The 26908-nt window shown below is 44.0% G+C and overlaps 1 protein-coding gene across 2 annotated transcripts in view; it reads left to right on the top strand.

Moving 5' to 3' along the window:
* The first annotated feature begins 8975 nt into the window (after window positions 1-8975).
* The window catches only part of LOC116942725 (uncharacterized), a 109192-nt gene continuing 91259 nt past the window's right edge, over window positions 8976-26908 (top strand). For both annotated transcript variants that reach the window (XM_032955011.2, XM_032955010.2), the window contains exons 1-3: window positions 8976-9741; window positions 14328-14421; window positions 25763-25917. In XM_032955011.2, coding sequence (XP_032810902.1) covers window positions 9596-9741; window positions 14328-14421; window positions 25763-25917 — 395 coding nt within the window. In that variant the 5' untranslated portion in view covers window positions 8976-9595. The remainder of the gene's footprint in view (window positions 9742-14327; window positions 14422-25762; window positions 25918-26908) is intronic.

Here is a 26908-nt window from a genome sequence, read left to right as displayed (position 1 = left end):
GTTCAGTTTAGTACTAAACTTCCTTCAACTTTTATGAACGACTGGTTGTTTAAGGTTAGCGATTTGTCGTATTATCTGGCTGTATAGCAAATGAAAAAATGCAATTACTTTATTATGCAATTTAAACATTTATGTTTAAATATTTACGTGTTTTTTTTTATTTCAGGCCCCTTTATAACATATGCCACAGGCAACGCAATAGCTTAATCTGGCACTGGCCATCTCGAGTAGCCTCAGTGACCCCTGGTTACAACCCAGACATCTGCAATGTGTTCTAGGCCACACGCAAGACGATCGTTTTTGTAAATGAACGATAATGGACTGTATATTCTTGGTTCTTTCGGTAAAGTCACGTAGAAGGGAAACAATAAAATAATAAAAAAATATTGTTGTGGTTTTCACACCTGATGATGATTGCTTGTGTTGCAGTCGAAACGTCGTGAGAATTGTATTGTTTTATATTTTTATTATTTTATTGTTTCCCTTCTACATGACTTTACCGAAAGAACCAAGAATATGAATCCCTGCAGTCACGAAAGCTTTAAATGATAATGGACTGCTTTTCCACCCCTCTTTTTGTTCACAACCTACTTTACTGCCGGATGCAGACTTTGTCCCACGCCGATGTTGGTGACGTCAGGTTGTTTGATCTCACTTCGACCTTGCTGGCTGGTGCTGCTTCGTGAAAGAAGGGAACACAGAACGGGTTCAGCTATAACTCGCCACTGATGTTAGCCGTGATCAGGAATTTAACCGTGGTCCCCAGGTTTATAGAGAGGTGGCACCAACCAATGCGCCACCGCTCCCCCAACATTGCCAATACAATCTATTTAAAAAAAAAATGTCATTTTGAGCTACCAGTAGCCTTTTTAACCGATATACGTTGGAAGACAGCCTCATCCTGACACTAAATATTTAGACAGGGCGTGTACCACTGTCACTGGTTGCATTCAAGTGCAACCCCGATGAAGTTTGGAGAGTTGAATTGATTTCAAAATAACTCACAAACACCCCGTGAAAGATCCAATGCAGAAGTTCCCTGGGTGTGATCTTCCACGAAGCTCATGGGCCACCCTAAACCGCATCCACTGCACAAACCATGGCAGATGCGGATACCTGATGCACATATGGAAAATTTTAAACTCTCCATTAATTATGTGACTGTGGTCATCCAGAATAAGACCGAACAACGTATGACGACGCAATGCCCCGATCCACAAATACGAAGGAGACAATCACAGCGATGATACATTACGCTGCTTCTGACGCGGTTATCTGGTTGGACCACCTGAATGTGAAATTGTAGTTGCTCTGCATCTACATCAGCCGTACGGAAGAAGAAGACTGGCCGAATGGCATTGAAGTGTGGCTATGTTAAGTGCTGCATTTAACACTGACCCTGCCCAGTGCTTGCACACTGTACTGTATATATAGCATGTTAGCGTGAATTCAACACGTGCCGTTGTCAATTCATCAGGTTTGTAGCATCGGCTTCTCAGTTTCTCTCTATAGTTACTGTAAATATAACTACTGCGTCCAGATGATGATGGCGCAGTTTGACAGTGCGCAATGCACCGTGAATCCAGCAGAGCTGCGTTTGATTCCCGGCCACGGCTCAGGTCAGTGGCCACTTCTGCTGCTTTTTGCTCAGCCCCCTTCATCCCAACCCCTCTCGTCAACCCGCCCGCAATGACTGGCATAGTGAAGTATGGTCAAACAACCTCCACGGCCGCCTTCATCCAGCAGTGTATTGATGAAAAAGGGCGTTTACATTTTTTGTATTCGCCATGATTACACTATGTAACACAATTTTAGTCCCTGGGTAGTAAGTGTTATTTCATAATTGCTTATGCCTAAAAAGTATAGAAAATGGATATTATTCCCCACAAACTTTGCTTTTGTGACCAGGACAGTGATATTTTGGAATGTACCTATTTTCAATAATAAAACGGGCGAATTTGTGTCTTTTCGTTCACATAGTCAGAAAAAACAACATGAATAAAAATTAACATGTATTTATACTCCTCCACACTGGCTAGACGTCTCTGAAGAGGTTGGAGTCCCCACACCAACCCACTGCTCATACTACCGGGTGGGGAATCTAATAAACTTGAACCATTGAATCCACGGACGCATCGGGAGAGTTGTACCGGTGCATTGCAAGTCGAACGTGCGAACCATTCACAGCCGTGGCAGCGTCCCAATTCGTTTAGAAAGGGATAACTGTAGACATATATACACACCCCTGTATGTAATTGGGCGTGGTTGTCTACAGAGGGCCGTGTGGGGAGCCCCCGGACAAACCGTAAACCCCAAACGGGGGAAGAAGAACAAGCTTGGTGCGACTACAGACTTGTTGACAGGTCCTCGCATGAGCTTGACTCATCCTGTGGGCGAGTGTTGTTGGAGTATTGGGGCAGGTGTGTACAACTGGGCCGCGTGAATTTGTAACAATTCACTGTTTTACTTCTGAATGTCGCGGAACACTTTCAGTCTTCATGAATACCTTTGTTTTCAGAAAGAAACTAATTGCTGCACGTGTTTTTACGGCCTCCAGATACAACACATTCCACCAGTGACAAATCACGTACACAAGAATACAAATGGGGGTACAATTCGTTGAATGTTTTTTTTGTGGGGGAAAAAAATATACAATCTGAAAGCGACACATTCATTATACTATTCTTGCATCCTAACACCGTAATAGCAATAGCGGAAAAAATGACATGAAGGTCGTTGGTGGGAATGTAGTACAATGTTCGTGTCAATTATAAACATGTGTATATTATGTATCTTACAAGCGTTCATGTCAATTGACTTCTGGATTGAGAGCCGCTCCCAGTCATGGGAACGGTTCGACGACAAATCCACCGCTCTGCTCCCAGTGGCGGGTTTGTGAAGGCGAGGAGCACGGTATATATCGGGTGCAGGACTGCGGAGTGCAACAGTGGCATTTTCTGCACTTGCCCATAACGTGGCTTCACGTGGAGCCTTCAACACCTGCACAGTGGTTGGCCATCAAAGCATTTTCCAGACTAAGATGTTGCTTACCTTCCGAGTTCTGGCGAGATCGGGAGCATTCCGTGTGACTTGGTCCTGGTCTTTGCATTGGCAATACAATCGTATCTTACAGTACGCCTTTTGGCCCAAAAGAAAACTGTCTCTGGTGTGGACCATTCAATCTCAATGGCAATGCATATATTATCAGAGTATGATTTTTGTTTGCATTCTGACCACAAGCAGTGGTTAATGCAGACATGATTCCTTGTAAAAGGTTTCAGTTTGGTGTTTTCACATCTTAACACAGTTGTTTTGTTTGCAGAAAAAAAGGGGAAAAACCTATTATCAATACAATCGTATTTTTTTCTCTAAATTGTTATTGTAAAAATGGGCACACGTTTATATTGAATTACAGCCAACATCACAGCTATGTTAGTGTAATTTTTTTTAAATATACAGTCGTGGATTCAAACGATTTAAAAAAAGAGCCCCCTTTTGCAATGTTTTCATATTTAAAAGATGTCACTCGGGCGCCTCGTATGTATTTATTGACTTCAGCAGCCCGTGTCCTTGATTGTTTGGAGTGGCGTATACTGAGCTTCGCTCCAAGCATAATTGTGCCGTGAACCTGATTTTCCGGTTGCGCTACAAGATCCACCGTCTGAAGAGATTATTTCCACGGTTGCCAGACTCATGCCTGCAAGGATCTGGTTGGCTGCCTTGAGACTCACCTGCGTCTGTCTACTGCAGCTTTTTCCTCACTCACGCACGGTGACCATCTCTTTAGAGAACAGTGATTAGCTTCTGTGTAAAGGTGGCTTTTAGTTTTAAAATTAGCATTACGGCAATTTAGGCGTGTTTTGGATTGAAGCGTATAATTACGTGTACTATTTTTACACTGAAATATCATCCAAAGTTACCTCAGTGACTATCATGTCCACCTATAAATATGTTTTCATATTTACTGGCTGAGTGTAAGGCTTGAGAAAAGAAATGTTTATGAAATGTTTTGTTTACAACTTATTGAACTAATTATAGATTATATAAAGTCGGTTAAGAATGTTCCCTTTCTTGGAAAAAATGATGAATGCGTCTTTTGCTCTTATTTTAAAACTATTTTTTATATTTACCAGGTAAGACCCACTTAGCTACATCGCTATTTTCAGAATCGACTTGGCCAACAATGACAGCCTAACGAAGTGGCTCATCACGTGGACATGTATAGCAGCCAAATACGCACGTTGATCCTAAATGTGAAGGTAAAAACTAGAGGACCCGGAGAAAAATCCGCACGATCACGGGGAGTGAGACACGCAAAGTTCAAATATACAGCAGGAAGTCATGGTCGGGATCGAACCCATGATGACCGCCTGTAAACCAGGCGAGGTAGTTAACATCTCACCACCGTGGCACCTTTTATAACCAGTCCTCTCTAACACATTTCAGCATCATCATCAACCATGATAAATCCACTGCCGGGTCAAGGGTCTCCCAAAACCTTTGCCATGGGTTTCACGATGCAACAATCCACCCAGCACCTGCACACCAGCCGAATTCAACTCACCATCTGCACGGTTGATATACTTCTCGGGTGTCTTGCAGCCTTGCGCACCAGCGACTTATTTTTTTGCACAGTGAAACATTATTCTGTGCAGGATATATTGCCTCAAAATAAAAGCACTCTGCAGCACGAGTTTCGTTCACATGCACGCCTGTACGGTGTTGCATTTACTTTATTCTTCGTTGCATATTTTGTGGGAGATAACAAGTGTGTTTGCTGTGTCACGAAACTATGTCAGGCTTGTCAGCTCTTACAGATTGTCGCTCAGTCTTCTTCTTGGCAGGCCATCCGAGGCAGTATAGGGCTGTTGTCAGGTATTTCAAGTTGATTTAGAGTGCATACTCTTTGGATCTTTCGGTAAAGCCACGTAGGTATAAAATAAAATAAATCACGACGTTTCGGGCGCAACACAAGCGTCCATCATCAGGTGGGAAAGCGATGGTCTGCTGCTCAGGCAGAATGTTTTAAAAGGTTTGAAATGGGTGTAGCTGAAGGGTTATAAAGAAGTGGCCGGGGCTAGTGATGTTAATGTGAGAAATTAGCATGTAACTGTAAGATAGGAAAGCAGCCTCCTAGACGAGGGCACGGAAGTGGCTATGTTAATGTGAGAGATTAGCATGATGTTAATGTGAGGGATTATCATGATGTTAATGTGAGAAATTAGGATGTAACTAGAAAAGAAGGAGAAGAGCGGCCTCCTCGACGAGGGAGTGCAACCCAACGGGTGTAATCCGAAGGGCCTGTGAGTATGAGAGGTGCAATCCAAAAGACATGTGAGCATGAGAGTGCAATTCAAAAGACGTGAGCATGATAGTGCAATCCAAAGGAATGAGAATGCAATGCAACGAACATGTGAGCATGAGAGATCTAAGAGAAAGGCATAGAGAGAGACACAGAGAGTCGAACATTTATTTGGATGATATACATTAACAGTATATACAAGACACAAAACAATGCATGTATTCAACTATATTTACAATAACAATACGCGCATGTAATGGTGTGTGTAAATATTGATTGACAATGCAACAAAAAAATAAACTGTGCAAATAAGTCAAATACGGTTATGGGAGTTGGGCCGAGGGTGAAATTTAATAATTCCATCTTTAAAATGAATAATTCCATTCGGTCTTACAGAAGGTTATATTGAATGTATCTTGTTCGATTACATTATTATCCCATGGGCCTTCTAGACCAACGTTTTTCAGCAACTATTATTGAAGTGGAAAACCATGGGCTGGTTTCGACGTTTCTGAGTCTCATCGGGAGAGCATGGCCTGTTGAACACGTGCTGCCTGATACTATAGGCAAGGGCACACTACAACGACTGGGACGCAGTGCAATTTTACAATTGTTCCATATTTTGTTTAACTGTGTAGATTTGCCTAAATTAAATGCAATGTTGACTCGACTCTGGGATTGCAGTTTATTTAATGGGCAAGTCGATATTACATTTCTAAATATTCATTCGTACAAAAAACAAAGTCAAAACATGTTCAAGCAATGAAAACATTACCGAATAATGTACACCTGTGCAAGACAAAGAACATACCTATTTGTACGTATAAATAATAAGTAGACATGCAAACGTCTACATGAGCTAGAGGTGTTTCAGCAAGGACTGGATGTTTTATTCCAAAGAAGCTTTGCAGTTATCTGCAAATGCTTTTGCAGCTGTGGATGGCCATTGAGAATCAAGTAAATTCAACCGCTGCTTGCAGTCTGCATCAAATGTAACAAACAACGCGTCTTCTGGAAGCAGGCCTGGTGAACGGCATAACTAGCTCTGAGCCAATTTTTCCCAAACTCCAATTCCACGTCACCCAGCATTGTACATATTAATACAACTTAAGTTGCTTCATACTGCATACGCCTCATGATTGTGAAATGTTCCACGTTATGTTGAGATCGTGAGATAATGATTTGAATCCGAGTCTAACTTTATTTGGTTCAGCGCTCTCTCTCCAGCTTGGTCCAGGTGTCTTGTGACCTCCGATTCATTCTGTCTTTTAAAGTAAGGTTTATTTAATACGTAATATGCCGAGAAACACAAATGTTAGGGGTCAATTAATTAGTGGTCACACGACATCTGGACCACCCTGTACTCACTTGGATCGTGCTTATCAATCATCAGGTGTCTCCCTTCATCAGTATTTTAAATGTAATAGAATGGTCAAATCAGAAAGCTAAGTCGCGGGGACATACTTTGGAGGGTCAACTAAGTCCCTCAAAATCTGGCACGAGAGGACAATGTTTACGTTTGTTAACGTGAGATGTATAAATGATAAAACAATTCTAACTACACATGCGATTGCTATGAAGAATAGACTTTGCATAGCCGCATTACAAGCTAACAGGTTTCAACGTAACCTAACACTTCTGTGGGTTTTCTCACTTCAGAAGATTAATGTGTTTTCACTTTCAAATGTTTGAGTGGATTCATTGCAGACTCGTGGTCTGTGTGCATTCAATTCCTCGCACAAGTGATTTCACTGATCTTCTATTTCATTCCATTATAATGCTATGTTTAAAATCGCGATTGCCTGTTTCAACTTGTCATGTCATAAGCATTTGCTGCTGCTGCTGCCTGACGTTGCTCTCTTGCTACAACCACTGCGTGCTCACCGGACTGGGGTGCCGCGGTGCAAGATGTTCACGACCTCGCCTGGTATACAGGAAGTCGTGGGTTCGATCCCGACCCTGACGGCTGCTGTATATTTAAAGTTTGCATGTTCTCTCTCCACGTGTTCGCGTAGATTTTCTCCGGTTTTCCCCCGTACGCATTTAGAAACATGCCTTTCGAGTACTTTGCCTGATATGCAGTTCCACGTGTTAAGTCGCATCGTTGAGCTATCATTTGTGGCCAAGTCGCTTCTGAAAAAAGAGTTATACAGCTCAGTGAGCTTTAATTGGTGAAATATTTTTTTTTAATAGTTCAATACTGACGGCAACTCCTAATGACTCATCAGCCACGTTCATTGATGAACGAACACCGAAGCTAGTACAGTCACAATCAATTATATCACGTACATTCACAGTCTTGTCATTAACAATGGCACTGGATGCATACAATGATTCTATCTGTCGTCGTGCCACTCAGATCTCGAGCAACGTGAAGGCGTGTTTATAATCTGCAGAACGTGACTACACAAGCAGAGGGAGCTAGCTACCCGGCTAATACATCCTTCACGTCGGCAAACACACCGAGGCAACTTGGAGGTGGACGACGATTCCACCCTTTTGGGTTCCAACGGGCTTCGGGAAAGAAATAAAAATCAGTTATGGAGACGACGGATGATCTGTGTGTAAAGGGTGGCGTGGAAGCAGATGGTTCGGGGGGGGGGGGGACAGCAAGGCAGTTGAAGCAGGGAGGGGGAAATGGTGGCCTTGGTGTGGGAAGACGGGAGGGTGAGTGAATTGATATTGAGCCAAGGTTAGATGAGACGGTGGTTTTGAGGAGGGAAGGTTGCGTGCCAATGTAATGTAGTGAATGGGCGGGTGAGACAAATGCGGCCGGGCGTGGTGCTGACCACTCACCCCCTCGTGTGCCGGGTCAGCCTTAATAGGTGCTCGCTAACAGCACTTTCCCCAACAGTCTGCTAAAGCTATGCGGGGAATCTTTGGCTTTGCTTTATAGGGTGGCCCAGATGTCTCCTGACCACCAATTAATTGACCCCTACATGTTTTTTCCCCTTTGCATATAAAGGAATATTTATTTATATTTGCTTTATTATTGATCATTTTTTCCACCTACGTGACTTTACCGAAAGAACCAAAGAATATGGATCCGTGCAGTCACAAAAACTTCAAATCTAGAACTTATTTTTAAAATATAAAGTTTTAGAGAACTAAATGGGGAGGGGGGGTCACAAGACATCTGGACCACCATCATAGTGTGGCGGTTTGGCGGAAAGAGGTGAGGTAGGTAGGGACACAGGTAAAGGGAAGACGCTTGGAATGTGGGTGGTGAGTAGGTTGGGCGCTGGGGTCTGAGACGGTGGCTTGGCAAGGGAGGGGCGGGTGGGGCGTGAGTGGTGTGCTGCGCAGAAGTGGAGTGGACATTCGTGACTCACGGGCGAGATGGCTGGTGGATGAGTTTGGTGGGGGGTGGCGAGATTGTGGGCGGCAGAGGCGGTGGCTAAGGGGCGAGGTCACGGGTGGGGATGGGGAGAGGTGGTGGGTGGTGGTTTGAAGGGGGTGGGTGGTGGTTTGAAGGGGGTGGGTGGTGGTTTGAAGGGGGTGGGTGTTGGTTTGAAGGGGGTGGGTGGTGGTTTGAAGGGGGTGGGTGGTGGGTAGGGGTTAGTACATGAGAGAGAGAGACGGGGAGTGAGGCAGTGTTGGCAGGGGAAGGGTGTGAAGGGAGTGGAAGGGGTGAGGGAGGGAACACGTCTTCAAAAAAAAACCCCAACGCCCAACCCGGCCACTCGGCGTGCACGCACGGGGGGGCTTGTTGGAGCAGCTCCGGTAGGCGGGGTCCCCCACCCCCAGAGTCACCGCCGCAGGCAGACTCCGGCTCGCGTTACACATTACCTGCCCCGGTATGAGGTTGCCAGGAGTCCGAACCCCACCGCCCCCTCTCCACCGTCACACCCCTCCCCGACAGAGATAGCGAGCGCTGTGTGACGAAAACGCCGCTCCTTCCTTACTCTCGACTGGTCGTTGCAGCCAAAGTGAGGGCGTCTCCCACCACCCACCCACCCGCCTCTGTCTTTCTCGACCTGCGGCTTCTTCCTTTGCCGACATAAGTTCGACGCAGTTGCGTGCGTTCTCACCGAGCCTCGGCTCTTCCGGATTCGTCGATCGCTCGTTGTGTAAACAACAAAACTGAGAAAAAAAACTTCATTGCGTTTTTACCATTCGTGTTTCTTCGTAAAGCAAAAACAAACCCAAGTCGGAGGGTGGAGGTTTCGTTCGCCACCCACCCACCCACTCGCCCCGATACAAGAGGACGGGAGCTGATCTCTGGTGGATCTAAACGTCGCTTGGGAAGAAGAAGAGAGGAGGCGAGGAGGGGGGGGGAGACCAAGCTGCGCCATGAGGAAGGCACCAGGCCAGCAGCAGCAGCGACATGCGAACTCGCTGCCACAAAAGGGTTTTGGAACTACGGGCGGACGAATAGTTCCACCCACGGCTGGCTACACCTACCAGCTCTCGCACCCCGCAAATGGGGTCACCGACAGGTAACTTGGAGCACTCATTCCCACCCCTCCGCTGCGAACGCTCCGGCTATTGTGCTATTTGCTCTGTTTGCTCGTGCCAGGCGTGCGGGGACGTGCTGCTGTCGGCGGTGCGTCTCGTGCTGTCTGAGAGACAAGCAAAGAGGCGAGGCAGAGTCGAGTTCGCTGCCTTTGCCCCCTAGCACGGTTTGGGTTTCGTGTTGAAAAAAAAACCGGCACGCGTTGTTAACGCGCTTAATGCAGTTTCAACAGGGTGGTCACAAGACATCCGAACAACCCTGTACTTTTATTTGAGTGACGTGCTTAAGGTTTTCTCTCGTTTGCACTTTGTATTGTTTGTTGCTGTAACTTGCTCACCCGCCCACACTGGACATCTGTGAAAAAGAGCTTCATAGCTCATCGGATTTCATGCAGTCGACAGATTCTGATTCCGGTGCCAAGTTGGGACCGTCGAAGTTGCAGTTACATAGAGCAGCAACACACACAGCACCGTCTATGTATGATGTTCGATGTTAATGCAAGGCAGTTTGTCACGATTGTTGTCATTGCATATGTTTATACAAAACCACCTGGTTTTAAGTCAACCACTTGGTTTTAAGTATACCCGGCGAAGTATAATGTGTACATGAATTGAACATCGTCTTCATCAGCCATGGTCGATCCACTGCTGGATAAGAATTATGAACGCGTTGGCCAGTAATGTGAGTGAAAAACAAACACACGCGCGTGATATAAACAATACACTTGCCATATGTTGTACATAATTTTTTATAGCTTTTATGTTTCTTACTTAAATGTACATGGGGGAGTTGACATGATTGCATTGTTGGTGCGTCTCTATTAATTGCCAACTGTAGCTACTTGTTAAAATGCCCTCATGTTTATAACGAATGCATTCAACATACATACATTAACATAAACAACCCATCCTTAGATCAGTTTAGCATGCGGTGTATGCACTATGCAATTCTGCAGCATATACATTGCAACCACACATTTGCATTGATTAATGCATGGTTAATGTGGTTAATGAAATCCCTTAAGAGGACTTAATGTAATCATGGTTGGAGACTTGATGAATGTGAAAACTAACTGCTACTGTGGCTAACCGCCGGTGGTCTTATGCATGCACATGTCTAATCCTTTGGCTTTCACTGCATTAAGATCAGAAGGCAATTATCTTTCATAGCCTTGTATTATTGGCTGCGCTGATTATTCTCGTGTTATGCTGCCACGGTGGAAGGGTTAGCGCCACTGAACTTGCAATCCAGAAGTTCTCCAGTTCGATTTCCCGGCACGGCAGTTGAAACAATGGGCAACTTATGTTCCTCTAATCACCAACGCACCACCTCCTCTGTCCACCCGTGTGTAAATGAGAACTGTACACCATGGTCCAGTGTGCTCCATTGCAAGGCCCGCGGGCCACTGGCCATTAGTGTGGCCCCCGACGCACCCGATTGAGGCTGTCAGACTTAATGGCTTGTTGGGCTCGTGTGTCTGGCCAGCATGGTAAAAGTCTACCAAAATACCCTCTAAAACCAGGGGTCAGCAGCCAAAACAACACGAATAGGCATTTTTTTTTCGAATTCGGTAAAAGACAATACTTTTTTAAATTTTGATTTAAAGCTTTCGTGACTGCAGGGATTCATATTCTTGGTTCTTTCTACGTGACTTTACCGAAAGAACCAAGAATGCAATACTGTATATTACTGTCTATTAAGAGCTGCAATGCTCGTGAATGTGAGATGGTCCGAAATTAATAAGGCCACGGAAGGGTCCTTAATGAGCCGCATACGGCTCCGAAGCCGCAGGTTGCCGACCCCTGTCCATGGTAAACTGGACTTCTATGGTGAACTGGACTTCCATGGTAAACTGGACTTCTATGGTAAACTGGACTTTCATGATGAACTGGATTTCCATGGTGAACTGGACTTCCATTGTAAACTGGACTTCCATGGTAAACTGGACTTTCATGGTGAACTGGACTTCTATGGTGAACTGGACTTCCATGGTGAACTGGACTTCTATGGTGAACTGGACTTCCATGGTGAACTGGACTTATATGGTGAACTGGACTTCCATTGTAAACTGGACTTCCGTGGTGAACTGGACTTCCATGGTAAACTGGACTTCCATGGTAAACTGGACTTCCATGGTAAATTGTACTTCCGTGGTCAGGGGTCAGCAACCAAAATAACAGGAAGAGGCCCCACTGTAGTCCTTAAGGAGCCGCATGCGGCTCCCGAGCCGTAGGTTGCAGAGCCCCGCCCTAAACGGTCTCTCTAGGGCATCCGTACGTCAACAGTGGCGTAATCAAGAAATTACAGGGCCGCGCCTTCAGCTCGTATTAATTTCCAAGCATCAGTGAAATAAACACATTTTGCTGTGCCCGTGCACTTGTTGAGTGTTTATAGTAACCAATAGCCCTACAATTAATCGGCTGGAATTACGGGTCTTCCCTTTGCATGTGGCTGTTTGGGTGATTGTAAGATGATTGCCATTCTGCTACCATGTTGCATTCCTATGCTGAGCTAATTAAATTTAACGGAGGGGTGTTTATCACTTCTGCAGGCTGCAGCCACTTTAAAAATGTAATATCAACTCAGTAATGATGTTGGCTTCTTTGTGGAGTATGATGGTGGGTTTTTTTTTAACTCCCGAATTTACATTTACAAATTAAATCCCCGTTTAATGCATTAAATCACACTATTTTGTCTCATACTGTGAAGGCTGTTCTTGAGATTGCTCGCTGGTAATAGTTGGAAAATAATTATGGTTATGAAGATAACAGTTATATTGATCTAATATAGTACGGCTATTGGGTGTTCCATATATTGACCTTAATTAAAATGTCAGAATCTTGGCAAATTGCTAACAGGAAAGGAACTCGGAGACGCCAAGGCAATCGGATGTTTTTGAAATTCAAACATTTCTCCAGTGTAAAACTGCTATTAATCAACTTAATAATTATTACAATAACCTATTAGACTTTTGATGCCATCACAAATTATAATTACATCACTGTAGTCCCTTACACCAACACACAACTTGGAATGACAAACTGATTATCTTATGACAGTAAGCATGTAATTTATGCAATAAAAAAAATCACAAAGGAATTGTGTAGGTGCCTTCATTAGCTTTTTACATGGGGTACAAATTAGATGTGTTTACATTTAATGTCACGTTATACAGGACAAGTATATACGGTACAGTTGCTTGAAAATACATGCCCAAATTCTGTAAAGTTTCCAAGCAAATGTCATAGGTCAGAGGTTGTGACCATTGCTCTTCATGAGACGACACAATCGGCCAAGTTCTACAGATAATATCAGCATGAGCATGGACACGTCTCTCCAGTGTATCGGATACAGTACTGCTAGGTATTTCATGTGCGTACAAAAAAATGTATTTTTTTCCTAAACAACCCATGCAACCTTTGGACATGTCCATCCGTCCATTCCTCCCTCGGGATGTGACGTCCTGCCAGCCAGCAACACTTTTTTTTCTAGTATGGTATGAAACGTTCTTGCTTATTTATTATGCTTTTAATAAACATGAATGTAACATTTACGCATAATTTTATTTTATTATATACATCATAGCATTGGCCTCACATTTGCATGGGATACACGATGGGTGAAGTGGGGATGTGACTTCAGCACGCATATGTGCGTGGTGATGTCACCACCGAGCACTTGCACACCAACCAGAAATCCAGTCAGGAAACCAGCCAGCAAATATTTTTTTTCCAGCAAATCTTTTTTTATCATTCTGTACAGTACGATTTTATTTTTTAAAAGCCGCAAAAATGTTGCTGCATGAAATTCAAATGTATCTTTATCATCCCTACAAGTGACAAAAAAAATAACTGAATCATGTGGCTTTTGAAGCTACCAGAAACATACCAGAAGTCCCATGATGCATCACTTCATTACTTATTCATCATCAAACATCGATTATAGAGGATTGCGTTACACACATCCAATCACGTGTGTAGGAATGTATGTTTTTTACATTCGTAAAAATTGCATTTATATTCTTATGTTGCTTTTGGGCGGAGACCGTGAAAATGTCAACCCGATACATTCAAAAAGATTGTAAAAAGAAATACATCTAATGCTTGAATGAAAGGGCAGGCAACTGACTTTTGACATCCATAAGTTAGGATTATTTGGGGTTATATTGCGGAAATATAAATGTGTTGTTAAACCTGCCACCACCCGACAGACAATTAGTAAGGTTTGTCACGTAAACAGAACGTGCCAATTCGTTAGTAGTACAGCAACACCGGTGTGTTGGAGAGCAAATCCACAACATTTGCAATCTGTAAACCTATATTATGGATGATGCTGGTCGCGAAAGCCAACGTGTTAATCTGACTTTTGATAGTTTATAGATTTGTCAGTGGTCGGGGGGTGGGATGGCAGGGAATCGGTAGTCCCGTGCCTTACACGGCACCCTTGCTGGTGTGCACCATCCGTCAATATTTTGCTGTTTCGCTCGGTTTACCTTTCCTCTGAGTGAATGAAAGTACAGTGGTTGCACCGCTGTCCGTACACACTAAAAGGTACCAACTATCTGTGCAGGGGCGGTGTTGTGCAAGATGCCAGCAACTCGATGCAGCAGGAGCTGGCAAAATGTGAAGACTGTCTGCGAAAAGCAGACACCTTCCTCCAAGCCGTGAGTCACCACCCCCAACACTGCTGCTTGGCAAAACAAAGAAAACAAGAATGCGTTACCGACGCGATCCATAAACCCTAGAATGTGTGTGAGGTTCCCACCAAACGCAGCGTTTTGTTGAGCCTCAATATGAGAAAGTATTTGGTGATGACGAGTGTGTTGTGTTTATTTTTTCCTCTCTCAATTTGAGAAGTACATTTAAACTGCACGGTGTTTTACATCTCACCAATGAGGCACGTGAACAAGTTAAAGGTGCAGCCTGCAATTGCTCGCTCAAAGCCACTACCGGGGAAATAACCCCTAGTGGAGGGAGCTCTATAGAGTCCCTCTAAAGCAGTGGTTCTTCACCTGGGGTGCATGCACCCCCTGGCGGTGTGAGATACCCTTTCCAAGAACCAAAGAGGTGCAGGCTGCAGTTAAAGGTTAAGAACCACTGCCCTCGAGGGTAATTGGCCTCGGCCTTCCTCTGCGTTTGTGTAAAAATCCACCCACTCATGAATATTAATGATGGGCCTCATGTGGAGTGACGTCACATGGGGGCGTGGGCCTCATGTGGAGTGACGTCACATGGGGGCGTGGGCCTCATGTGGAGTGACGTCCGCGCGGGACACATTCTTGGCTTATCGTAGTAAATCCTTGATCGTTTCTGCGTGGATTAAATAGGATGGGGGGGGGGGTACGTCAAACGCACGTACTCAGGTGGGGGGGGGGGTGTAAAAAGTACGCGTGCGTACAGGGAGGGGTTACGTTTTGACAGATTTCGCTAGTGCCGAAGGTAGGTTAATGTTAGTGCTGTAACAATGCATCGATTCACCGATTAATAGTGTTTCCTAAGCTAAAGATGAGGCGATATCCTTTATTTAAGCAGGAGAATAAATGAATGCGTAGAAATGAAAATGATTGCATAGGATCGCATGTGTAAAGGTTTGAGTATTGTATTACTTTGCTTCGTATACACTGCTGTATGTAAATGGGACCATTGTGAGCTTGACAGACACCGCATAGAATCAAATTACGACATTTAATCTCATCGCCAAGAGTGACTCATTTCGCCCCCTGCTTAACAATATATGACATGCAGTGCAGTACTTTAAAATGTGGGTGTATTGATTGTGAAGCGCAACCAGATATTACTGTTACTTATCTTGAGTCAGGCGAGAGTTGGTGTTTTTTTTGCATGCCATATGATGGAAATGTCCAGGTAATAAACTCCTTAAAAAATATTTTTTTAAACAACGGTTTTGTTTTATTCACAACTGGCGTGCCTGGTTCTTGGGTGAAGCGAATCCAGAGTTTAGGGACCGCGGCGTTTTTGACCTATACAAATATATATAAATAATAAGGCGCCCATACAAAATATACATTACTTTAAAGTAGCGATTTAATTGATCAATTGATACCGATTTTAATACAGGCATGCATTGTCACCGGATCTGAGTACGTGTGCAAAATGTGGAATTGATTGAACAGGAAGTCGACTAAGTTTTGATTACAAGATTTGACCACGACACAGGAGTCAAGTAAAACCGTTGAAAAAAACTCCTTTAAAAAAGTTAATTTAAAAAAACAATGGTTTCATTAACAACTTCGTGTAACTCACGGTCTGAGAAGTACGTCGATGACGCCTGAGACACGCGGCGCCTGCGTTCTGTGCGAGCCGATTCCACAGTTTAGGGACCGCGGCGTTTTTAACCAACACAAATATATAAATAATAAGGCGTCCATACACAATGTACATTAAAGTAGCGAATTGATTAATGGATGCCGATTTTGATACTGGCATGCACTGTCACGGGATCTGAGTACGTGTGAAAAATGTGGACTTGATTGGACAACGGGAAGTGGACGAAATGTTGATGACAAGATTTGACCACGACAAGCAGAGGAAATCAAGTTAAGTAAAACCGTTGAAAAAAAATGGAGCAGTGCCGTAACGTTAATGAGAACTTCTCACGTGGCCATTCGTTGACGCACGAGTTACTGAATTAGAATCACGGCACTGTGCGTGGACGGAACAACGGGGCAGTCAAAGCAGGTGGCTCAAATGAGACACAAAAATACTTTTCGAGAATGTAAAAACTCCGGTTTGTTTTTTTTTGTACCGAGCTAAGCTTTCCATGAGGACACGGTGCATCGCTTCTATCCCTTATCTCTTTTCCAGATTCACTCGCTGTCACGACTCTATTTAACGTGTGGCTGTTGTACACACTTAGGCGAGCAAAGCAGTCGTATATAAATAACACTATCAAGACGACAATGTTGGGTGCGGCCCTGCAGCGCTTGCACCTTGAGACTGCGACTAAATGCTTTCATTGCAGTCGAGTAACCACAGCGTCTTCACACGGAGATCTACCGGTTTAAAATGTGTCCACATTGCTGCGAGTAACCCCGTGGAGGGGTTTCTCCCTTCACTGTATAGGCGGTCGTAGAAGCGTTCCAAAATAAAAGTGGAACACGAATCGAAACCGCGTGCGACAGCTGCCCGCTGAGTAACGCGGCACGGTGGTGACACAAACAACTTTGTCCCACGTCCGACTGCACCAGGGGCCGTCCATAAATGACGTCACGCAATTTTTGACCCCCCTTCGTCACACGGCGTCACAAAAAGTCAGACCCCCTCCCCTAAAATATGACGTCACAAAGCTCTGCCCCCCCCCCAAAAAACATGCTTCAAATCGCTTTAAACTATTGCCATTGTAGGGCGTATTTAATGTGCTGCTGCACTCTGATGTGGGATAAACATTTAAAAGTCTATTTAATTAAGTAGAACGTGTTTATATTTATTTAAAGTTGCCCATTTTGATGTGACATCACATTTCTCAACCCCCCCATCACATCGTCACAAATGTCTGACACCCCCCCCAGGTGCGTGACGTCATTTATGGACGAACCCATAGCCGCGTGTGAGCGAATTCAAAGGGCGCAACATCGAATTTTGGGTTGAAATCGGTTCGCCACATATACGCGAAATTGTACAAACCGAACCCGCAGAAAGCGACAGGGAGCCTGTGTACATTAGAGGTATAGTGATGCATTTATTAATTAGTATGTATTTATATAATTACGTAATCGGAGTGTGTAGGAATAGGCTAAACACCAACCGAGAGGGGCTTTGTCGAGCGTTCTGCAGGTTCCTTCCCCCAATGAGTGGCGTGAGCAAACAAACTCGTGACTGACACTTTCACATTATCCTTCGACTCTTAAGCTCGAAATATATTCAATGAATCGTGTGCGTAAGAATCCGTGGGATTTTTTTTATTGTTTGCTTATTTGTATGTCTGATGTGCTTTGTTGATGTGATCTCTGCAGCTACCCGATGCATATCTGTGGGATGAATCGTGTCACTCAAGGCGTGTTATGTCGAGGCACTCGACGATAATTATGAATGCTATTCAGTTGCAGAGTATTATTGGGGTCCATGTACATTCCATTCACAGTGACCATACAAATTCAGCCGCTGCGTGTTAACTCGCCTGCCCCCAACAACATTGCTGGCATGGTAGCACAACGCAGTTGTCAAATTCTGCACATGACAGAAAAAAACGTCATGCTTAGCAGAGCATTTTTCTACAAAATACAAACGCTGATTAATACACACAATGCATTATTAATATATTTTTTACAAATAACGCACGTGTATATCCATATTTTATTTTATTCGCTTACAAGCACCCATCGCATTTGAAGGTTCTACATTTTTCTGAGTTATAAATGTCCGTGAGGAATGGTCGTGGTGAAAATGACTGCACATGATATCTTGTGTGTGCATACACGCCAGTGTTCAGCTCCCCCGTTTTTGACGAGCTGAGACCAAGCGTTTCCCACGAAGCAAACTTTAGTGTCGTGAACTCGCCAAGAACGTCTTGCAGACTATGCCATGCCCCACGTTCATTCAAGTGCAGGCTCAAGAGATAATTTTTTTTCTCTCCGACTGCGACACTTCTCTATAAAGTAAATATCCCCGCTGATTTTGGACCTCGTCCTGAGGTGTGGCCGTCCATGTAAATGCTATGCGAATCTAAAATGGAGTCTTGCGTGGTACAGTTCAACAGTTCTCGAACATTGTATTTGACACAATGGGCAAACTTCAGATGAAAATTGCCAGGGTTTGTGTGTGTGCTCTATAGAAGAAGAAAAAAATCAGCTTCATATGAAAACAAATAAAATAGTCCTGAAAATATAACAGGCATTTCTCTCGTACAATTCACACCGTCGTGTTCCCGTACACCTACCAGTCCAGTGTCAAAAATATCACCACATTGCCACGTCATGATTCCTGTATGCACAGCAATGCACTCTATGGATGTTAAATAATTTTGAAATAAACTACTGGAAATAGTGTGTATTGATATTGTTGGTCTGTCGAAGCCAGTGAATTACTCTGTGTGCATATATGCAATGATATGTTATTCAAGCATGTACTGTATAAATGCATGTGCAGTTTAAATATATAAAAGTGTATTCTTTCCCTCCGGCGGTCTATGATTGCCGCTCCCTGCTACTGTTCATGTCCAGGCTCAGACTTTTTCTTTCATCTGACTGTCTAATCTGTTTGAAATGTCTTCCAATGACTTCGCCCGGTATACAGGAGGTCGTGGGTTCGATCTCGACCCTGACGCCTGCTGTATATTTGGAGTTTGCGTGTTCTCCCCGTGGACACGTGGATTTTTCTCCGGGTCCTGTTTTTCCCTCCACGTTTAGAAACATGCGTATAGCTGCTATAAATTTCCACGTGATAAGCCTCTTCGTTGAGCTATCATTTGTGGTGAAGTCGCTTCTGAACAAGAGCTATATAGCTCAGTGGACTTTACCTGGTAAAATAAAACATTGTTTAGTTTCAGTTTATTAATATCTATATATGCATCAATATGTACTCTACTCTGGTTTATTTTTTTTTGGTCGTTGCCATAATGCAGGTGCATTTAGACTCCCATCATCGTCCTCAACTGCGACCTATCCACTTCTGGATGAAGGGCTCCCCAAGCCGTCGTCATTTGTCAGTCTTGGGCATGTTTCTCCCTCCATCATTAGTCTTGACCTCTTTATAGCAGTCAATACATTGTCTCTCACTTGCATATTTTCTCTATATAAAAGGGAAATTTGTGATTGTGTGTTTGTTCAAAATGTTTAGCGTACTTCCCGACATACAACAAACTTGAAATTTGCCATGTGGGTACTTTCCAGACTGTACACCATGCAAAAATTATAAAAAATACACTTTTTTGGGGGGGGGGGGGGGGAGCTCAATAAAGCATTTTTTTGCACGGCAAATGAGCTGTGACGTCAAATCTGTCACGTGACCCTCGCATGTGGAAGCGTAACGCATTGTAGTGTAGTGGTTAGCGCGCCGTGCTACGAACCCGGCGACCCGAGTTCGATTCCCGCTCACGGCCACCACTGGTGACGATAATTTTTACCGGTCCTGGACCTCTCCTAGGTCGACTCAGCATCAAACGAGTAACTGCTCTGCTGTGTGAACATCGCCACTGGGGAGACAAAGGCGGCGGGCGTGGTGAATCCAAGTCCTGGGTGAAGCCGGGTAGTACAGCTAGTCATTCATATAATAATGCATGCATACTTATTTAGAGCCACACCGAGTCATATGACTCTCTTTCAGGAAGGCCGTGCATTTAATTTTCTTTCTTCCTAAAATATGTTTAAGCCAATGAATTAGTGTTTATACGTGTGGGAGTACCAGAATCTTTATTTAGAATGGAGGAATTCGACGAGCTCTGAAGCTCTTTTTCACAAATGTCTTATTATGTGTCGGTCAATCAGTTAACCGGAGCACCCAGATAAAAACCCATGCAAGTGAGGGGGCAATGCTCTATCCCCGTACAAGTGGAAACGGATGATGATTAGCGGTTAGTCCACTCGCTGTGCTGCCTTCTCCTGGCGTGCCGAGGTATGGCATGTTCAAACACCAAATAGAAACCTTTTGCAAGGAATTAAGTCTACATTAACCACACGTTCTTGTGGTGCACATGCAAACAAACATGCTCTGATTATATTTACAATGTCTTTGAAACGGATTAGCCTACACCAGAGACAACCTTCTTTAGGGCCTAATCTCACCAGTGTCAGACCAGAGAACGCCAAAAGGCGAACAGCACAAAGAGCATTTATAGCTTGGGGTAAGCAGCTATATCATGGTATGAAAATAAGAATAGTGTTTACTCTTTCTGACTGGATTCCTTGCAAAAGTTATCTAGTTGGTGTTTGAACACCTTGACACCTGTTTTATTGCCATGAAGGGTAAACTTATTCTTATTTTTCATATTTCACATCTTGGTTGGTCCACCAAAGCCTCAGCCTCAAGTGCAGGATTCCAGGCAATGCATTTCCACAACTGCCCTCAATCCAGTTGCTCCCCTTCACTGACCCTATGTGAAATCCCATTTCGTGTTGCATTGCATCGCATATTTTATGCAACATTTAGAGCCGTTTTGCGATCTGAGAAAATATTTGCAAACCCTGCAAAACTACAACGAACGCTGCAACTGAGCACACAGCAGCATTGGCCGTCTCAGTCATGGCAAGATGATGGAGTACTCTAAAACATGCCTCTCGCATATATTTTTTCAGAAATAAACGACCAAAGCTGGCAGGTTTTACATGTACCTGAGTCTCAGTCGACATGGAACGTTGGGCAAACGTTTCCCCAACGGTTCCAGCCACAGCCCAATGTTGGCTTAACGTTGCAAGTTGACTGGGGTAATGCCCATTTTACACAATGGCGCAGTGTCGCCCCTGCTATATATATAGTACAGTGCAAAGCCCTTTTGTAATAATCCACGTTGGCTCTATTTCGATTGGTGATTTTGCTGTCTGCCTCGTGACAAGGTGGGCTCGGCTCGAGACACCCACGAAGCAAAAATAAATTAGGTGTCTTCAAATTGGTTTTCAGACCCCCCCCCGTCCCCATATTCGTAGTGTTTGTTAGTTGTACGATGTATACGGCAATAGAGTTTGTGTTCTGAACCTGGGTCACCTTGGTTTGATGTTTAGCCATCAGTAGCTTGTGGAATCTGATGTGGACCTCATAAGGGTTGCCACCTGTCCTGGTGTTTTTTTTTCTTCCCAGGATCATCCTGTTTACGAGGTGGCTGTATAGGGGACAGCACTCTCCTCGCTCTTCCAGTACTACGAAGTATTCTTCCTCTTTGTAATATTTCCTGGTGTTGTGTGCCTCAAGTGGTGTAAAACCCAAGCCCTGCTCTCCCCTCCGTTAGTGTGCCCCCCTCACCACGCCACCCCCCCCCGCCCCCCCCCCCCGTGACTGACACAGCCTGGGGGCAGGTTGGGGGGGGGGGGGCTTCGTTCAACAGTTGAATAAAAAAAGAGATGTAAAAGATTTCAGTAATTTCACTTGCTCGTGACTCATTAACTGGTGCGAAAAGCAATATAGTACATTTTCCGATGCCGCTGTATGGACACTTAAAGCCAACCGAGGCATATGCTTCTTTTCACGCAAAGGAAAACACACTGCGTCAGTATAAAAAAAAACCTCCATCAAACTAGGAAACAATTGTATTAAATCATAAATGCTGCCGAAATGGAATGGTTAGCACAGTGGACTTGCAACCCAGAGGTGGCCGGTTCATTCTCTCTACACGGCAGTTGAAAACAATGGAAGAGTATTCTTGGTTCTTTCAGTATCACTATAAAAATATATATATAATAAATAAAAATATTGTTTCCCTTCTACGTGACTTTACCGAAAGAACCAAGAATATGAATCCCTGCAGTCACGAAAGCTTTAAATCAAAATTTAATGGAAGAGTAGGCCAAGTTATCCTCCAGGGGGTGCTCTCTCCAGCAGAGCTTTCTCCAGCCCCTTATGCCAGCAGTTACAACGAGCAGGTAATTGCAGGGCTGTACCATTATCTTCTTGGCTTATTTAATTCTTAAATGAAGTATTCTGAATATTAGTGCAGCTGGTAGCAAATTTAAAATGTAGGTTTTCTATTTTTGCAGTATAGTTACGTTACAATTTATTCCTTCCTCATCCACACCATTGCAATCATTGAAGACTTGTTCCAACAGAAACTGAATTCTGATGTGCCAATTTTGGTGAGGCACTGCCTTACCAACACTTACTTCACCTGGAATGGTACATTCTACGAACAAGATGAAGGTAACTCCAATGGGTTATCCCTTATCGCCAGTGGTAGCGAATGTTTTCATGGAGAAATTTGAGACGGATGCCCTCCAGACATCCACCCTACGTCCTTCCTTGTGGAAGAGATACGTAGATGACACGTTCGTCATCTGGCCACATGGCCAGCCAGCACTAAACTAATTCTTCAACCACATCAATTCCATCCACCCAGCCATCAAATTCACCATGGAAGTGTAAAAGGATGGCAAGTTACCATTCCTAGATGTTTTGATCAGGAAGAGACCTGATGGCTCGTTGGGACACTGCCTATCTAAAGCCTGACTCCCACCACCATCCAGCCCAGATGAATTCCCTCATCAAAACACTACACCATAGGGCCCGTTGCATCTCCGACCAGCACCACCTAGCCAGCGAGCTGGAGCAAGTACACCAAGCCCTCAGGATGAATGGATATTCTGACCGCACAATTTGGAAAGCTGTCTCCCCAGCCATGGGGAGAGAACCATCTGAGGAGCCAATCAAAGCCATCACCTTGCCATACATAGCAGGAGTTACCAAAAAGATTTCCAAAATCTTGAACAAACACAAGATCCAGGTTCGTTTCATCACAGTATACAAAAGCCGTGATTTGATCCCATCTGTGAAGGATGTGATCCCTGACATGCAATACCCCGGTGTCTACAAACTAAGTTGTGTCTGTGGCAGCAGTTACATTGGGGAAACGAAACGACATGTCTCGGGCGTGTGCATGAACACAAGGCAGATGTGGCGGGAGCTCTCGTTTTTTTTACAGACTATAACTGGCTGTCATGTTTCTGTGTGTGTGTCTCTCTGTTTGTGTGTCTTTCTGTGTGTGTGTGTATCTCTCTCTTGGTGTGTCTCTCTATGTGTGGATGTGTGTCTCTCTGTGTTGGGGTTGTCTCCCTGTTTGTGTCTCTCTCTCTCTGTGTCTCTCTGTGTTGTGTCTCTGTGTGTGTCTCTGTGTGTCTCTCTGTGCGTCTCTCTGTGTGTCTCTCTATGTGTGTCTTTCTGTGTCTCTATGGGTGTGTGGCTCTCTTTGTGTGTCTCTGTGTGTGTGTGTGTCTCTATGTCCTTGTGTCTCTATGTATGTCTCTGTGTGTGTGTCTATCTCTCTCTGTATGTGTATCTATGTGTGTGTCTCTCTGTGTCTGTGTGTGTGTGTCTCTCTCTCTGTCTGTGTGTGTCTCTCTCTGTGTGGGAGTTGTCTCTTTATGTGTGTCTCTCTGTGTGTGTCTCTCTGTGTTGTGTCTCTGTGTGTGTCTCTATGTGGATGTCTCTCTCTGTGGGTTGTCCCTCTGTGTCTCTCTCTCTCTCTGTGTGTCTCTCTGTGTGTCTCGCTCTCTCCCTGTGTGTCTCTCTCGTTGACATGCTGGTCTCTCACAGTGCAGCGGCCAATGCCGCAGATCTTGTTTGCCTCAGTTGCTTTTGCCGTTTTTTTGTTCTTATTTCCCGGTTCTCTGACATTGACATGCTCATCTTCTCATTGGCACAGCCGCTGTTGCTGGAGCCGTCTCACATTGACATGCTAATTCCATCTCTAGCTCCGCCCACTTACCGTTGGGTTGAGCCCACCTCAAGCCTATATAACCTCTTGTTACAGCAGCTCTTTCTCCAGCCTCAACATGTCTCCTGCTGTGTTTGTCTCACCTGATGACGATTGCTTGTGTTGCGATCGAAACGTCGTGATCTATTATTGTTTTTTCTATCTACGTGACTTTACCGAAAGAACCAAAGAGTGTCCATATGCCATTGATTTTTTTCTTCACTTAATATTATTTTTAGTCCGAATAATATTGAACATTTTTTTACTGTTCAGTGATTTGAGCGTTGGAAAAGCTTGATATAAAGAACATGAATTATTATTAATAGCAGCTGTGCTTTGTTTCATTTTTCATTTATCGTGTTCAGTAAATCTTAACAAAAAAATACCCCCATTGGTCTCCACAGTATGTAGGATACATTTAATAGTTCGAGTTATGTAGGGAGTGTTGACAATTGAGATATACCACCCTTTTTGTGCTATCACAGCCTTAATACATTGTAAGTTACATAGTACTTGCTCTGATCAACCCAGCCTCCACACAGGCTATGCAGTGGCTTGATATTCTTGATATGCACATAATGTGTAATTTCACCTTGCCATATGACGGAAGAAGAAGACATGCTCTGAAGTTTTTTTAAGGATAACCTGGGCATCGATGTCTGTAATACTGGGTTGCCATGGACTAATAAGTGGCGTGTATCTAATTTAAACCTATTTTGTAAAAATAGAGACAAATAAAAGTGTCCTTTCAAAAATATGTATCCTAAACAGGTTCAAGATTTAAACTGTGCATCCCTCATACTTTCTTGAATAAAGGATTTTAAATACAGTACATTTAAACTCAAAGTATGCTACATGTGACGTAACGTATCCAATTACGGTTCTTCTAAAATAAACTCCGCAAATAGTAACGGTGCATGTCCAGTACATGACGCTGCAATTCCATTTTGGAGGGCTGATGAGCTGCTCTGCTGAAAATAAATGTATTTTATTCAAATAAGCTGTGCAAACACACCCACAAGTCGAGCTCACCTTATTCTGTAGCCACGTATGGGACAAACGTTGTGGGGTCCTATTATCTGTAATGTTATCTGCAAATTTTGTCCATTCATCCCCGTGAAAAGAAAATATCTCGGACAATAGAATTAATTTATCCACGCAACTCCTTAGCAGCGGCAACAAAAAAATCACGGATAATAGGAATCCTTTTAAAAATGCCGACCCTACGGATCTCATTGACAACAGGAGTCACGGATGAGATGAGTTCTAACACGTAGGCTTTCGCGACCAATATTTTCCATAACAGAGATTTTTGGGTTAGATAGATATTAATATAAATGTGTCGTTAAACCCACCACCACCCGACAGAGCCAATTAGTAAGGATTGTCACGTAAACAAAATATGGCAATTCGTTACTCGTACAGCACACTGGCGTGTTGGAGAATAAACCCAATTGTTCACGTGACAAGGCTTACTAAGTGGTGGGTTTAATGGAACATTTATATTTATGCGATCTAACCCAAAACCTCTTATGGAAGATGAGTTATACTCTACTTGGAATCCCAGATGTGGAGTGCCTGTGCACGTGTGCGCGAGTGTCTGCACGTTTTCGATTCGCTCTTCCTGCTTGCCTGCCGTGTCTGTTGGCATGTAGGACCTGCGGCGAGTGAGTACAGGCCACCCTCCGTGGCACGTCTCCGAGGCAGACCATTGCCTGGGCGAGGCAGAGCATCTCATCCAGTGCCTCTTCAACGACGTGCAGGTGCTCAGGGAAGGCAACAACCCCCAGGCCGAGCTCTACTATGCCAGGTAAATTGTGTGCAGTGCTGTGCCACAGTTACTTCAGCCCCAGGTATCCATCAGCAAAGATTTGATCAGGAGACAAATCACAATGATTGACATTTACATGCCACTTTTTTGTATAACATGTAAATAATCATTGCCATATTACCTATGTGATTATCGGCCACGGCTAACGTCAGTTGCGAGAGATATCCGAACCGGGCCTGGCAGGGCCGGATTATCCAATAAGCACGGTAGGGGCACTATGCCTATGGCCTACGGAAACGAAGGGCTTACGGAAAAATATTGGCCCCGTTTTTGATTGTATGATAAATATTTTTTTTACCAAGATATATTCTTGAATAAATATGTTTATAAGGCAAGGATAACCACAGTGTATATGCATGTCAATATTTTTTTCTCATAAGGTGAGAGAAATTAACACCAGAGGTAAACTTTTCGAGATTTTTTTTCATTGCAAAATTAGCAAATAACGTCTTCAAATGGTGTTTTTCGCACAATCAAGCAAGTGGCAGCCACGGTAGTAACATGGGCAGTAGTACAAACTGTAGAAAGCTATCAATGAAGGCCTACGAAACACAAGCGCCTAGGGCCTACAAGAACCTTAATCCGGCCCTGGGGCCTGGGTTTCCCCCTTCACTAACCTGCACCAGAGTGGTGAATTATGGTCAAACGATCCACACGACCGACAGTCTGGGAGCCTACGTCCAGCAGCAGTTGGACAAAAGCGATATTAATTCATTCATAACACTTCCCCCCCCTGTTGAATGCAACGACAATACTGTACCGCCCTTTATCAGTCCACGTGCTGCAACCTTCTGTGTCTGCACTTATCTGTGATGGTGCATTGGACTTGACAGTTTTTGTTGTTGTCTCTCCGCTACCATTATTTGCTGTCGTATCTACATTCTTGGCTTATCACTTACCTGTAAAGTTCGGTTTTAACGTGTGCAGCCATTTTTCAATCCACCGTTGGATGAAGGCTTCACCACACCAT

Source organism: Petromyzon marinus, chromosome 15 (assembly GCF_048934315.1).
Source record: "Petromyzon marinus isolate PM22_M1 ecotype Great Lakes invasive population chromosome 15, UKy_Petmar_22M1.pri1.0, whole genome shotgun sequence".
Taxonomy (NCBI): Eukaryota; Metazoa; Chordata; class Hyperoartia; order Petromyzontiformes; family Petromyzontidae; genus Petromyzon; species Petromyzon marinus.
This window is presented reverse-complemented; position numbering and strand designations above follow the sequence as displayed.